A 16,558-nucleotide genomic window follows, 5' to 3' on the forward strand; every position below is an offset into this window, starting at 1 on the left:
CACATAGAATAGGACATGCTCAAGAAGCCAGCATAATTAAATGGAAATGGTATATTGAAGACAGAGCCAAATCGGGGAAGGGTGGAGTTGCAAAATTACATGAGCAAGTAGCCAACATACCGCCCTCAGATTTCATGCCACTGGAAGTGCCTGAAAAACGTGAGTCTCCCGTGAAATGGGAAGTACCTTACAGCGTTTTGACCGTGGAGCAAACAGAGCATGCTTGGTTCACGGATGGTTCAGCTCAATATGTGGGAACAGAGCAGTACTGGAAAGCAGTGTCATACAATCCCAAGACAAAAAAGATGTTGACAACATCAGGGAAAGGGAAGAGCAGTCAGTTTGCAGAGCTTTACACAGTTTACCAAGCATTGAAACAAGAGACCCCTGGTCAATGTTATGTGTACACAGATTCATGGTCAGTGGCGAATGGATTGGCAGTATGGTTGCCAACTTGGCAAAAGAATGGGTGGAAGATTCATTCAAAAGAGTTGTGGGGAAAAGAACTGTGGCAAGATATTGCAGAAATGGTATCACAAAGTGAAGTCACTGTATATTATGTGGACGCGCATTGTGCCACAGACTCATTAGAACGTTGGTTTAATTCTGTTGCAGACGAACACACCAAGATTTCATCTGTGGATGCAGAGGCTCAGGAAGACGATTTGGAGGGTTTGGCCAAATGGGCTCATCAGAAATGTGGGCACCTTGGAGAAAAGGCTACTATCAGGTGGGCACAAGCTCGAGGAATCAGTCTTCCTTTAGAAGTAGTGAAAACGATCATTTTGCAATGTCCATTGTGCCAACACCAACTGCATAGACCTATCCCTCAGATTGTTCGGGGTACATTGCGAAGAGGAAAATTACCAGGTCAAATTTGGCAGATTGATTATATCGGTCCCATGCCAATCAGTAAAGGTTGTCAGTATGCATGCACTATTGTGGATACATACTCAGGATATTTGATGGTTTTCCCGTGCAAACTGCAACACAACTGAACACCATCAGGTTGTTAGATCAGATCATACTACATTATGGAGTGCCTTTGCAGATTCAAAGTGACAATGGATCACATTTCAAAGGCAAATTCATTCAGGAGTATTGTCAGGAAAAGAGCATTGAGTGGTTGTATCACGTACCTTATTACCCAGCTGCTTCAGGGTTAATTGAACGAATGAATGGGTTATTGAAAGAAAAGTTGCGCAAATCTGGAGATAGCAATTTGGCAGGCTGGCGTGATTGTGTGTTTGATGCGGTGCAAGTATTAAACAATAGACCTGTGAATGAGCATGAAACTCCTTTAATACGATGAATGACTCCTACTTTACAGGTTTAACCCAATTCAGTCAGAGAAAACCTATTGTACTGGGAAATGACTCCGGGTTCTTTAGCTCCCTATCGAGCAACTCCAGAGTCAGCAGGGGTAGACTTGCATTCCCACGAAGAAATCAGATTGGACCCGAGAGGGATGGTTGTAATTGAAACAGGGATTGGAGTACAAATTCCTCCAGAGCATATGGGATGGATTGCCCCTAGATCTGGCCTAGCATTGAAGGGAGTTCAAGTGTTGGGAGGGGTAATTGATGCTGATTACCAAGGCGAGATGAAAGTCATCCTGATGAATAGTGGGGACCAATTATTATCGATCCACAAGGGTGATCGAGTGGCCCAATTGATCATTATTCCCGTTAAGTTGTCCATGATTAAGAAGGGGGAGCCTCCTACCGTGTTAACTACCCGTGGGGATCGCGGTTTTGGCTTTTCAGACAGTATGGTACCGGGTGCAAAGGTGTGGGTGGAAAAGCCAAGTGGCCCACCAGTGCCCGCAGATGTCATTGCATCAGGCAAAGATCAAGTAGTTCTAGTCATGGAGCGTGGTAGAAAGAAATGGCAATATGTGCCCGCAGACAAATGTTACCTGAGAGAGTGATGTACAACACTGATATCTCTTTTCTGGGTTTGCCTTGTAGATCCTGTGTCTGGCTGGTGTAATTGTGGTACTAAATGGACTCCATTTGGGAGAGTTAAACAGCCTGCTGCTACCAACGAAAAATGTCACATCTGTGCCTGTGATCAAGGGGATACTGATAGTGCTGAATAATGTTGTCCCAAAGCAGCCTTATGCCGATGCCGAAAAGCCAGCCAGACCGAAGACATGGATTCGTGAAATGCAGCAAACACGTCAGGAGCAAGTGAAAACAACCTTGATGCCAGTCATGCGAGAAGCATTTTCAGGACGGTGAAAACATTCTCCTATGATCACCCAGACGGGGAATATGTGGATATATCTGGCACAGCAGGTGCTCAACATATCGCACTTCTGTCTTACTGATGTGCCCAACGCTGAAGCTTTACTGACTACGTGCTTAGTAGCAGTGCCGACGCCTGTTCCAGTTTTAAAGCATATCTTCGGCATCACACATTCTTTGGTTCAAGATTCTGATATTGGGCAATCTTTTTCCGTTTTATGAGTACTGTAGGTTTTGCCAAGAAACCAATCGCAAAAGGAGAAATTTGACATGTGTTATTACTTACAATATAACCCAAAGTGATGTATGTTATTTCATGACATGCAATGCACAAGAAATTGGCAAATGCCAACAGATCGATTTAACCAAACAGCACAATCATACAATGTTTGAGCAGCGACTGAGTTTGCGAGTGCCACGCACATGCACCAGTGTAAATAATACTATGTCTTGTAATCATACAGTGATAGCTGCCAGTCATTTGAATCATGTGAAACTTCCAACAGGATGGCTCTTTTCATGTGGCAACATCACATACACTTATATTCCAGCTAACATTTTCGGAGGTCCATGTGCTTTAACTCGATTAGGACTAATGATGTTTCCTTTACACCCAGCGATAACTCGAGGTAAAAGGTCAACTTTCGAATCTGTGGGTGTAGCTCCCGATTGTGATTCACATGTACACTTGTTATCAGAAGCTGAGGTTCTAGCATTAACCCTTTCATTAGTGGGAGTTTGGGGTTTAGCTGCTGGGGGTTATAAATCTTTGATGAAATTAGCATGTTTAGTAGTCAAAAGCCTTAATCATACTTCTCAGGCATTCGAAAAAATTACTCCTTGATAGTCAAGTTATTAGAAAAGCAACTTTGCAGAACAGAGCTGCTGTTGATTACCTATTTCTAAAGCATAATTTAGTGTGCAACGCATTTGAAGTTGTGTTGTTTCAATTTAAGTGACCCTTCACGATCCATTAAAAGTCATACTCCAGGTTTGAGGGATCTCATTTCTAAAGTGTCTCAAGATCGTACTGGGAATTGGTGGGATTGGTTATTTTCATGGATACCTGATATTGGGGGTACACTACGTTATGCTTTTGCTTGCATTTTCATTATATTAGCTATCATAATAGCTTGTTGTTGTTGTATTCAATGTATTCCCAATTTAGTTTTAATGTTTCGTAGGTTTCAGAGACCGGCTCCATTGCCACCGGGCTATGGAAGGTAAATATCCAAGGGTGGAATTGTTATGCTTGAACTAAAATGGCGCTGGTGCGCAGTGCATTATGGGAGCGCTCGGAGCCATGATGGATATTCATGCCGCAGTGAAAAGCTGCACACATTTTGCTGAGTGTTAGATTCACGGTGCTGAGGAAAACATGCTTTCCAAACCTGGTATGCGGTCAAGGACATTTCTGCTGGGAAAGCTAACGTTGTTATGGTTTGTTATGAGCGTGTTTTTAGAGGAGGGAGGCACTCTGCTCCTTGAGGGTGGCTGTTGATAGACCCAGCTGACAACCAACGGCTGCTCATCAATGCACAAGTGCCATTTCCAAAAGGTTTGCGAATCGCCACCCCTTTTCGGAGTGTGCATATATGCTGGGCACCAGGGGTGGTCGAGTGAGACTTCAGCCGGAGGAGGATGCTTATGTCCGGCATTCCTGTGAGCTGTGGTGCTCTCGGCCTGGCTGTTCCCGGGATCTTCCAGCCGCTTCTGGGCGAGATGAGGAATCCAGTTACGCTCACGGTGATGTATTTCCTTTTGAATTCTTTGCTTCTTCTGTGATTTATGTCTATGTTATTTCTGTGAGTTATTTTTATGTTATCACTGGTTGCTTCTAAACTTGTATAAGTGCTGATTATCTTCTAAGAGTGTGTGGTTGCGAGTTATTGTGTCTTTCTGCGTTCAAAGTGTTGGCTCTATAATTGCATTGGTGATTTATGTTTTTCTGTGCACTCTGGGGAGAGCAATACAGGCTCCCAGGCACCTCCCTGGGCTAATTTATTTTGTCCTTTGCAAACATGTTATGTTGCACGACGCCACAGTAGTAGTCTAGGCTTATCGAGAGCATTGGCATTTTGCCCCGGTCAAGGATAACTAGAGTGTTCAGGAGGAAAAAAGAGCAGGGGAAAGCAAAGAGGGTGGGGAAGAGGAAATGGGTACCAAAGACAAATATGAGAGGGAGAAATGCACTGGAGGTAGAACATTTGATTGTAGATGCATGTTGGTCTTGTTAAGAGGACCATACATCTGCAGAATAGAATCATGTGTCCGTAAATAGTGGAGTAAATTAGATTGTTCTGGTTCAGATGTTCTCAGGAAGATAAAAAGCTACATGGCTTCAGCTGACCAGAATTTAATGTGTTTCGTTCAAGTGGTTACCAACCAGCACAAGCTCATGTCGGAACAAATTAGGGACTCGCTCAGAGAGGGCAGACGTGCACATATGTTTGCGTGGGTTCATGCTCGCATGAGGACCACTCCATCTTTCTGTGCTGTTCACTCACCCTGTGCTTGCTGTGACCTTGACTAGGCCCCTATTCAGGCCGCTGGAGCACGACTGGTGTCAGGGGTGAAGAGTTAGTCTGATGACACCTGTGGGTCTTCCTGATAACAGGAAGTGGAGGCCAGTGGTGCCCCGTGTGGCACTAGGACTGTTGAGCCCCCTAATTGGTTCTTTACACTGCTTGGAGCTTTTGGTAATAAGGCGGAGGGGACCAAGCAAGGGGCTAGATCACGTAGTTAAGAGATGAGGCCAAACAGTAGGGTAGAGGATAGGTGTATACACTGAGCAATGATGTCATAGGCATTAAGGGACAGTCAGAAGCACATGCCTAAGAGCCAGCAGAGATGGGGGATTTCCCCCCAAATGCCTGAGAGGAAGGCATAAAGTACCAATTAGCCAGTGATATATGTCATATGTCCGGCTGATTTGCTGCACCCTATAATATTTGCTAATATCACCTCTCGGGAGGGTTTCACTCCCCAACCACCCCTAAAAGCCAATTCCACACCCATCCCCACACTTAAAATCGGAGGTTTCACCCCCAAAACTCCCTTTACTCTCCTGCCCCCTCCCCAACATAACCATTCATACCCAACCGTCTCCCCTCACAGGCACACACACACCACTCACACACACACACACAGAAAAACACATGCAGTTATTTGCCCACTCGCCCCCTCCCTTCCACGCAACAAACCTTCTTCCACACAAACACACTTGCACTTGCCTTCTCCCCAGCCCCCTCCCCTCCACATTACAAACATTACCCCCACAACATACACACAAACACTTAACTCACGCCGGGGACCTCTGTCTTTCCCTGCCCATCCCGGCCACACCTGTAAGCCCCTGCACACCCTTTGCAACTATTTTCTCCTGTCTCACAGTATAAACCTGTGTTCGTTTGGAGCCTCCTGTGACACTTCTTTGTTGCAGCCATTATTTAAGCAACCGTCCACACTTCCCTTTCTCTGGATAAGCCATAGGGGCCAAGCTTTGCCTACTTATTCACTATCATTCGCTCCGGTCCCGCCCTACCCACTCCACGCTGACATAATGGCCACCACCAGCCGTAGGAAAGATATTTGTATCGGTTTCAATGTTGCGTGGCAGCCATCCTTTCTTTTCCTGAGGGAATAATGTCTGTAAGAGGGCAAGATTGACCCGGGGAAGAAGACCAATGGGAGAACAAGAGGGAGGATAAAGCTGGGTGCAGAACATTGTGGGATGTTCAGGCGAGGTCGGAGGAGGAGGAGGAGGAGGAGGTGACATGCATACCAAAAGACCAGAAGGAAGAAGGATGGTGGAGAGGAGTGTGGAGGTGAATTGCACAGAAAGTCAGGTATTTGTAGGTGAGAGCAAGTGTTGTGAGTCAGTGTGCAAGTTGAGTGAGAAAGTTAGTGAAAGAGTAGAGGGTGAGTGGAAGGTGAAAGTGAAAGGAGGATGACTGAGGAGAAGGTGGGGAGGAACAGTAGTGGAGGGGAGATGAGTAGTAAAGTGGAGAGGGGCAGGTAAGAGATTAGGAAGGAGTTACATTAGACGTGGGGGCAGGTTGTAGATAGAGACAGACATCAGAGGGGCAGAGAGAGAGAGAAGTTGGGTGGAGTTGGAGGGAGTAGAGTAGTACGAGGAGGGTAGAAATACTGAGAGACACAGGGAAAAGAACCCAAGAACGTAAAAGGAAGATGATGGATTGGTGCTTGAGTGTCTGGAAGGCACCTCCCCACAACCCATAAGAACTACACCCTGGATAGTATAGCTCACAACTAGGAAGCCCCTGCAGCAGGTCAGATAGATGAAGCAGTTGATGCTCCGCTGGGGAATGGGGACCCCTGGATCAGTGCGGGATCTTGCTTTCTCTAGACAATAGAGGGGCGGGAGGACAGCCCTTAGAGCCATTAATACACCCTTCAGCAGTCTCTGGGAGCTGGTGTACTATGACCATCTGTGACAAGCTGCAGAGAGGAGAATGTGCACTGCAATGTCCTCATTTGACAGCCATGGGTATGGAGTAGAAGTGTTGGATTCTATTTTTCTGCAACCTATTTCTGTTAACATTGGCAATTCAAAGAATCATCTTTTTTCTTCACACTTAGTGACTGGATTTATGAAAATATGTGCAGCTGTGTCCATAGGGCAGCAGTTGAATTGGCAACATTTTGGCCAGCTTCCCATTATAGAAATGTATAAATGGGCAATTGCTGTTGTACTTTGTAGACTTGGTCAAATCAATCTTGCTGCTGGATTCTTCAAGAGCATTAGTCAATGGAAATTACTGCCAGACTTGCCTGCCATGGGACTGGTTCATTAATCTATGACCACGAAAGAGAAAGACATACATCGCTGTGGCTCCTGGAGGAGGGCACGGGGGCATGAGGCCATGCTCACAGCCTGAGGTGGTTTGACAGCTCCTTTACCTTCATAATCATTCTCGTGGACCACAAGCACTATCCCGTCAGAGGCTCGTGGACCACAAGCACTATCCCGTCAGAGTTGTTTCCAGCAGCTGGCCCACCATTGCTCTACTCCTGATGAAAACGCAGTTCCTCTCAGTGTTTACTTTGCAAATGACTCCACAGTCCCCCATTGCCATAATGTCAGGCCGGCTTCGGCTTTCACCGACGTGCAAGGTTTCTTTCTCAGAGTGCGCAGACTACTATGTGGTCATTGCCCTCATAGATAGTGAAAAATATCCCAGGCCCTTGATATGGGATTTTTCACACTGGTAACGTCGGTGGCCGAGCTTCATATTTTGGGGGTGATGTGGTCAGACTAGTGTAACAGACCACATAGAAGAATTCAAAACACAAAATGGAGGGACCCGAATTTGGAGGGGATATCCCGAGTATTTTGTCTTTCTCTCTCTCTTTCTCTCTCTTTCTCTCTCTCTCGCTCTCTCTTTCTCTTTCTCTCTCTTTCTCTTTCTCTCTCTCTTTCTCTCTCTTTCTCTCTCTCTCTTTCTCTCTCGCTTTCTCTCGCTTTCTCTCTGTCTTTCTCTCTTTCTCTCTCTCTCTCTAAAAAAAAAATATATTTTTCTTTATTGTTTCATGATAAAAAGTATCAAGTTATATACATTTTTCGTAAAGAAAATATTCATGCTCAATGGAAAACAAAAGATGTGGTGCCACTAAGCATATAGTTATTAACACACCTCTACAATAGCACAACAATTGGGGCAATCTACACAGTAAATGTGTTGTGAAAGATACACAACGTATACATCAAAAGATATATATTCTATAAACACATGTATTTATATGGAATTAGCTGTGGAAAATGACCTTTGGTGCAAAATAATTCATGAACAATTTAAAGAACGCCTAATAAGTGCATATTTCTCCCCTGAATGCGCTTCATGGCCTTACAGCAACCTGGCGATGCTGCTGGACCAGAGCATATCGAATTGTTTGATGTGCCTGCAGGAAGTCTAAAAGAAATGGATATAAATATCTCCCCTGCCAAATTTCTAACCAGAGAGCCCTGCTCTAAACTAACAAGTGTAAACGGAAAAAATCACTGTCGATATATTCAGCAGTAGTATAACACTGATGTTCAAAAAACCTTTTTTCTTGAAATTCACATTTGCAGGCGCCCAATGCTTATACAAAAGAGCAAGTCTTTGTTTTCTTAGTGCTTGAAAATAATCCAAGAAATGCATAGATGTGAACTATAGTTTACCAAACTATGCTGAGAACTGCACAATAGTTAATATGAGTCAGTCTAGGAGTTTGCTTTTCTTTTTCCTCCGCAATGTGGGGTCAAGTGTCAGTTGGCACAGGAGTGCTTCTGAATGCAGGCTACAAAAATAGTAATAAGGTCAACAGATCACTGATTAGATATGAGTGGCACTGATGGTCTGTGTCACTTTTCTTATTCTAATGCAGGCACTAGATTTGTATATTTGTCTCACTTACTATTGTGAGAAACATAAGAATATTCTCACTCCTACTTCCCCTGGATACTCTTCCCAGATGCCAGGGAAAGGCCATTGCTTTTGGATCCTGACCCTGGGGGCAGAGAAGTGAGGGAGGATCACCTGGTTGGAGGGTCCTTTGAGATTGAGAGTGGGGTACCCTTGAGTGAGACATGGTATCTCCCTTTCCCTGTAGACAACCAACATAACCCTCCCCCGATATTTATGGGCTATTTTAGAGCAGCTCCCCTCACTTCCTGACATTTGACATATGAAAGTTCTGAAACGAAGAAGAGGAGACTGAGAATAATTGACACTACACCTTTATTTCACCACTTTGGTACTGGGACAAGGAAGATTCCTGTAAAGAACCGTGAGCGTCAGTTATGTCCCTTTAACTATGGTCAGGCAAATCTGATGGGGAATCCGGACCGGGAACCTGTTGAAGGGTAACAGGTGTATAAAGAGAAGCCAGTGAAACACAATGTGGGGAGACAGGGAGGCAAGTGTGGAAGCTGCCAGCAGGGGACCCCTGTTGTGAGGAGGCTCCTTTGGTGGGGCTTGCGAGGAAGGCGGGACGCCGGCCACAGCCCAGGAAGACTGTGGAACCTTAGACCAGGTGAGTTATGGGATTGACACAAAACTGGGAGCCTCCGTGATGGGCTGCGTATAGCAGCATCTGCGAGCGGGCAGGAAGAAAAGGACGCCATCCACGTCCGTGTGGAGGAGGTAGAAATGCGAGCAGGGCTAGGGGGCCGGTCCTTGACCAGCGAAGCAAGAGGTAGGCAGGAGAGGAAGCCAGAGACCGGCGAGTGTAGGGAAAGTCACTGGGAGCCAGGGTGCCTCTAGAGCACTGAGCTTGGGTAACACATTGCCGGTTAAGATTTATGGAACGCTGAGCGGGGTGAAAACTTAAAGCAATGCTGAAATAATTATGTTAAACACTGAACTGGGTCCAAACTTGAATCCTTAATGAATATTGAATACCGAATTGAATATAAACTTGAAACAAATGATGAAACATATATATTGAATACCGAACTGAAAGGAAATTGAACCCTAAGCTAAAGCAAGCATATTAAACACAGAAAGTTGTTTTATGGACAAAGCTGATGTTGCACAGAAGTCAGGAGAAAAGTGCCAATTTGAAAAGCCTCAAGTAGAAATTAGTGCAATTGTGAAGAAGTGTAACAAAAGGTGGGGCTGAGCCAGACCACCAGAAAGTAAACGTTATAACTGGGAGCAGTGTGGTAAGAGAAGTGTGTCAAGTGGGGCCAAAGCCAAGAGGCTAACTAATAGAAACCAGAAAAGGATAAAGCCGGCCCGAAGAGTCAGGCTGGGAGTTGCCAACTGAATGTGAATCTGTGCACAGTACCAAGTACAGATTAACTTGTGTGACCTGGAGTGTTTGGGAGTTCCTGGTTGCGCCTGCAATGGGTGGATCTGGTGGTCTGACAACTGCACCAAGATCAGTGAACCCGATATACTGGAAGCCAAAGGTATTGTGCAACAGGCTAAGAAGAAGTGAGGCTGAAAAGCCAAGTGATCCAAGTTGCACAACCTGTGATGGGGGGACTGTGCGGTCTGACAACTGTGCCTAGACCAGCGCGCCCCTGTGTTGGGAACGCCATAAAGACTGTGAAATAAACCAAGAATAAGTGAGCTGATGAAGCAAAGTTGAACTTTACAGATTTAGTGCTGTCTTGAGGATAGGACCTCAAGACCAGTGGCGTCACTAGGCGGTTGCTGGGAGGTGGGGGCCTCCTCTGAAATCCTTGGTGCCCCCATGTGCCCTACCTCAGCTGGGCTACCTTCTTTGCACTGTCTGCAGTGCTGTGTCTGCCAGCAGAGCACACACAGGACCACAATCAATGCTGACATACATCAATAATGAGCTGTTAAGTCACCCTGCAGCCAAGAGCAGCCCCTCCAATCAGAATGTAGCACACAAAACCACTAATGATGTGTCATTAGTGACTTCATGGTTTACTGCCTACATTCAGATGGGAGGGGAGGTGCACAAAAGGGGGGTGGTAGTTGGTGTGCACAAATGATTTTCTGCAGGAGTGCTTCTGATGTCCCACATTGCCTTTTTATAGCCCCCCCCCTACTTTTGTCTGTTTCCCCCTACTTTTGGCTGTTTCCCCTTCTGTGCCCCTCCTAAATTTGATTCCTAGCAACACCACTGCTCAAGACCCTTGCCTTTTAAACTATGTGGCATGGAACTTGAAGTCTTGGGGGAGGGAATCCTGAGACTTGATGAACTGCAAGTGTTATCTTGAGAACGAGGCATTGAGACCCCTTTGCTTGTGAACTGTGTTGCTTGGAACTGGGTTGCTTGGAACTTGGGGAGGCAAACCCGAGGATTATGTGGAACTGTGTGAACTTGAACAAGATAACTTTAAGATGTTTGTGGAATTCTCTTGAACTCGGAGAAGGGGAGCTGAAAGAAAACTGAAAGCTGGAAGTAGCTCAGTACTTTGTGTTGACTACCATTTCTTTATTATTGACATCCCTACACATTGTTTAGTTTTAGTTGTGAGGGCAAGGATGGGTTTTGGCCAGACAGACTTTTCAGTGAGCTCTTTGACTCAGACTGTCCTTAGTTTCATTGAGGTCCGGACATCCCCTCTTAGTACAGGGCAAGTTAGGCCTTCTACCATCCTGATATTTAAGTTAATAACTGTCTTTTATTTGAACTTTAAGTCTTTTGTCTGTGTCTTGCTTCATGGTGCCTTCACACTATATACACAAAACCGTAGTGAGCTTGCATACACTCAATATCGCATGTGTGTCTCAACGCGTCTATTAGCAACACACGCCTGACCACTTAGAAGAACTCAAGACACTAGGGTTCTTAGACTATCTGTTTTGCACTTCCAGTCTTGCATGTACTACTTGGCCTACTCTGGCTACATTTATTTTTCTTGGGCAGAATAATGTCAATTGTTTGCACAGGTGCGTTTAGTTTTGTGCTGTGCTTCTGTTGCTCATCCGTCATGCTTCCACAGGGATAACATCATCACTGTTGTCATCCTCACTAAAGTGCATCAGTGATTCTTGCATCTTCCTTTTACCAGGGCCTGCAGTGATCCAGAGTGAGTCACTGGTATCATCCCCTGTCAATGGTGAGCAATGGCTGCCCTTGGCCTTTTCCTAAATGTATTTATTTAATTAAAATTAAAGGGAAAACAATGCATTTTTGGCACAAAAAGGCTTAGAAATCTTTTTAATATTGATTTACAGAGCAGACGGCCAATGTCCTGAACAATGGCTGACAGGATGTTGATATAAAACCAGATGATGCAAGGGAGGTAGAAACATGAAACAGGGACAAGGAAAGTAGAGCATGATATAGGAACGGGTTAGTGGGGGAAGTGCTATGTTTTTAGGGAGAAGGAGTGAGGGATAAGGGCCATGGGGTTGTCATAGAGAGGTAGGGTGAGAGAACAGCGAGATGTGGAGGCATAGAATGCTATGCAAGTAGCCCTTCATTAAGGAGTAGAGCTAGGAGGTTGGGTTTAAATAGAGAGAGATGGAGTAGCGTGGAGAGGAAGAGCATCCCATAGTGATGGAGTGTGCAGAGGAAGAGGGAGGAAACGAATGAGAGTGCAAGGGGACAAGAGAAGTAGGAAGAAGGTCAGCCGAGGATGATCGTAGGGAGTGAGGGGAAGAGTAGGGAGTGAGATGGGCTGATGGAAAGGGTGGGGCAAGTCTGTCTATAGTTTTTAAAGATGATGAGAATCAGTTTATATTTTACCCTCTGTCTCATCGATAACGAGCCTAACTAACGACGGCCTAGAGAGCTAGAGGTGAAGCGGGGAAGGTTAAAGAGTGTACAGACAGCAAAGTTGAGAACTTTGTCGAGAGGTGAAAAAGCATAGTTGGGAAGGCCATAGAGTAGACAGGCACAGTAGTCTGATCAAGAGAGTACTAAAGTGGGGATTAGGTGCTTAGCAGTGTTGAAGGGAAGATGTCTTACTTTTCTGATGATGAGCAGATGAAGTCTGGCCGTAATGGCCAATTTGGAGATGAAGAGTGAGAAGTTGTCAGAAGGGTCGAAGACAACACCAAGGTTGCGAGCAGAAGCAGAGTAGGGAAGGTAGCCAAGAGAGAAGAATAGAAGAAGGGGGAGGAAGAGATAGCCTGCTTGGATTCAAAGCTGAGAGTCTCAATTGAGTTTAACATGAGCGAGTGAGATGCATCCAGTATTTGAGGCCAGAGGTGTACAGTTGGTCCTTGTTGACAGTAGCTCGACAGATAAGGAGGGAAAGGAGAAGATATGAGTGTCATCAGCAGAAACGTAATTGGAGAAGAAGTAGGAGAGGATCAAGGTGCAAAGAGCAGAGGTATAGACAGATGAGAGACGGGGACCCAGGACAGATCCTTGGGGAATGCTAACCGTAAGTGGGGTGAGTGGGGAGGAAAGGCTATTCCAGGACACCTGGAAGTGTGTCTCGGGAGATATGAAGCAAAACAAATGAGGGCCTTGTCGCTGATGCCTAGGACAGATAGTGCTGGGAGAAGGTTAGAATGTTTGACGGTATTGAAGGCAGCAGAGCGGTTAAGAAGAATAAGAATAGACTGATGATGAGGAGCATAGGAGATGTAGATGCCGACACTAAGGAGAGCGGACTCAGTAAACTGCAGCGGTCAGATGCCAGATTGAATAGGATCCCGAAGGTTGTGTGTGCCAAGGAACGTAGAGAGTCGGTTGAAAACAACATGCTCAAGGATTTTGAAATAGTGAGGTTGAAGAGAGACAGGACAAATGTGGCAGGACAGTTAGGATCTAGGCAAGGTTTCTTAAGGATAGAGACGAAAGTAGCCAACTTGTAGGATGATGGAAAAGTGGCACTGTCAAGAGAGGAGTAGGAGGGGAAAAAAGATATGGAGCAACACTGGGAGCTATGAGTTTCACTATTTGTGGGGATAGAGAGTCGATGGGGGCACAAGAATCTCATCTGAGTTAGTGGGGGCAAAGGAAGACATTCTCACAGGAGAGGAGGCTAGAGGTGCTGGAGAAAACTGAGCAAATTGGGGAGATAGATTGTAATTTGAGGGAGTATTTTTAACGTTAATTTTTGAAGCAAAGTAGAGAACTAGCTGTAGCTGGTTAGCAGAAGGGGTGGAGGAGATGGAGGAGGGTTTAGGGCGTGTGAATTGAGAGATTTTTGGAGACGACTAAATTGAGAGGATTGAGACAAAATTAGAGAGAGAGAAGTCATGTTTCGTAGAGTCGAGAGCAGAGGATTAGTTCTTCGGGTAGAGTTTTTTGCAGAGTGGAAAATGTCAACACCTCCAATGCACCATTTATCATGCTAATAATTGTATGTGCATATTTACATGCCAATAAAACCCAATATGCTGACATTAAATGATGATGGTGAAGAACTTTGCAACTCCATGAAGTTTGCAAAGATTTTAGGTAAACTTCACGAAGGTGCTGAAGGCACAAACCCATAACTCCACAAAGCCAGGTTAGTGGCTCTTTCACTGCCCTCGAGGCGAGTACAGGAACAGCTACAATGTTGGCAATGCACAAAGCTTGCACATGGGGACGATTGCACATGGTGGGCATCATTGTGGCACTGGATTGTGGCTGTTTTTTTCCTGAGCAGTATAATAAAGGAACAATTTAAAAAGAATTATTGACTCTCCATGCTTCTACATATGGAGTGCCACCAAACATATAAGGTTGCCCACAAAGCTGCTGTGGCCCTCACTACCAACTACCAGGAATCACAAATCTGCTATGAAGTACCTGAGCATAAATGCATTTGACACATCATTCAGAATATATGATACCAAGTGGTTTGCCTTTGTCTACTGACATGCTCTGTTTCCCTGTTTGTTCACAATATTGTTCTCGATGTTTTCTCTAGGGTGACAGTGGAGGTCCTTTAGTAACAAGTATGAACTCTTTGTGGTGGCTGGTTGGCGATACGAGTTGGGGAACTGGCTGTGCCAATCGCAACAAACCAGGTGTCTATGGGAACATGACCCTATTTGTGGACTGGATTTACCAACAGATGCGGGTAACGTTTTTTTCAACTCTCTTTTTATTGCACCTTTTTCTAAATGTTTTTCAGGAATGTGCAATCTCATGCTTTGTTTTATATATATATATATATACATATTTTTTTTTATTTTTTTATTTATTGGATATTTGTAAAGTGCCTATTCAACAAATGGAGTTTACTGATGCCACAAGACAAACAAAGGTGGGGGGGGGGGTTGAGGCGCAAGGGCGTAGGATGACAGTAACATTCCTCCTAGGCCTTGTGACATTTTATTTATTTATTTGCATTTGTTAAGCGCACTTGCAGCCCAAAAGGCATCGAGGCGCTGTTACGGAGGATACGCAGATTTAAGATTACAGACAGGTGCCAGGAGGGCTCTTAGTTACAGATTGGCAGGCATATATGCAGTGGATGATACAGATTCAAATTAGACAAAGAGTCTAGTTTTGATAGCCTTACGAAAGCCTAGGTGGGACTCAATGAGTCTTAGGTGAGGTGGCAAAGCGTTCCAGTGCGTGACTGCTTGGGTGGGGAAGCTGGAGCCACCAGCGCACACTTTACGTGTAGTAGGCGTAACAATTGAGTTGGCATAAATGGATCTGAGAGGTCTCATGGCGGAGTGCCTGGTAATTCTGTTAGTCAGGTGGGGGGGGCAAGTTCGTGAAGGCATTTGTGGGTGAGAGCAAGAGTTTTAAAGACAATTCTCTCTTTGACAGGGAGCCAGTGTACTTGCCTTCTGATTTCGGAGATATGGTTTCTTCTTGCGCTGCCGGTGGCTGCCCTTAGTGCATTATTTTGGGCTAGCTGGAGTTTGGCCAGGTTTTTGTTGGATGTCCCCACAAGAAGGGCATTACAGTAGTCTAGTCTTGACACGATGGCTGCCCTGGCAATCGTGAGGCAACTTTGACGGGCCAAGAAGGGCCTGGCTGCGTTGAGGACTTTGGAATAGTAGGCTGAGGATGCAGCGATAGCATTGACCTGTCTATCCATCGACAGGTCGGAGTCAAGGTAGACTCTGAGTGTCTTAACATGGTTTGAGACCTTGATTGGAATGTTATCAATAGTGAAGGAGGCGTACTGCTCTCCGAGGTTACCGAGAGTGAAGGGTGACCCAATGAGGAGGAGTTCGGTCTTTTCGCTTTTGAGGCAGAACCAGTTCTCAGCCATCCAGGATTGGATGGTAGAGTAGATAGAGGTGAGGGTATTGGTGTCTGCAAGGTAGTCACCCGTTAGTGGGATGAGTACCTGCGTATCGTCCGCATAATTGGTATATGAGATATAAAGGGAGTCCAGGATGCTAAACAGGAGCCTAGTAAAGAGGTTGTAGAGTGTGGGTGCGATACAGGATCCCTGAGGGACACCGCAGGTGAGGAGGCTAGGGGTGGTGGCGGCAACTTCAGAAAAGACTTTCATGGCCCTTTCTTGGAGAAAGGTAGTGATCCACTGGCAGGCTTTAGGGGAGAAGTTGGCTTGGGTGACACAGGGCATTGTGGTCAACCAGATCAAACGCTGCGGAAAGGTCAAGGAGCAGTAGGAGGGCAGGTTTGCCTGCATCTCTGAAATCATCTATTTGGTTCTTTAGGTCTAGGAGGGCCGTTTCAGTGCCATGTCGGGGGCGGAACCCAGATTGCTGCAGGCCGAGGAGACGGTTGTCCTCTAGGAACTTTTAGACTTGCAGGTAGGCTGCTTTGTCCAAAATTTTGAGCAGGAATGGTACAGTCGTGATGGGCCTGTAATTCCCCGGGACGGTTGGGTCGAGTGAAGGTTTCTTGAGGGGTGGGCGTACCCATGCTTACTTAAATCCTGATGAGACCTGCCCTGATTGGAAGGAGGAGCTGATAAAGGCTGTAAGGAAGGGGTCTGGGGT

The 16,558-nt window shown here is 45.6% G+C and overlaps 1 protein-coding gene across 4 annotated transcripts in view; it reads left to right on the forward strand.

The window, feature by feature from the left end:
* Positions 1-16,558, forward strand: part of TMPRSS2 (transmembrane serine protease 2) — a 499,201-nt gene that overhangs the window by 465,095 nt on the left and 17,548 nt on the right. For all 4 annotated transcript variants that reach the window (XM_069636039.1, XM_069636041.1, XM_069636038.1 and 1 more), the window contains one exon: positions 14,554-14,706. In XM_069636039.1, the coding sequence (XP_069492140.1) occupies positions 14,554-14,706 (153 nt within the window). The remainder of the gene's footprint in view (positions 1-14,553; positions 14,707-16,558) is intronic.

The sequence above is a fragment of the Ambystoma mexicanum genome, chromosome 7p, assembly GCF_040938575.1.
Source record: "Ambystoma mexicanum isolate Mex_15411 chromosome 7p, UKY_AmexF1_1, whole genome shotgun sequence".
In the NCBI taxonomy this organism is placed as follows: Eukaryota; Metazoa; Chordata; class Amphibia; order Caudata; family Ambystomatidae; genus Ambystoma; species Ambystoma mexicanum.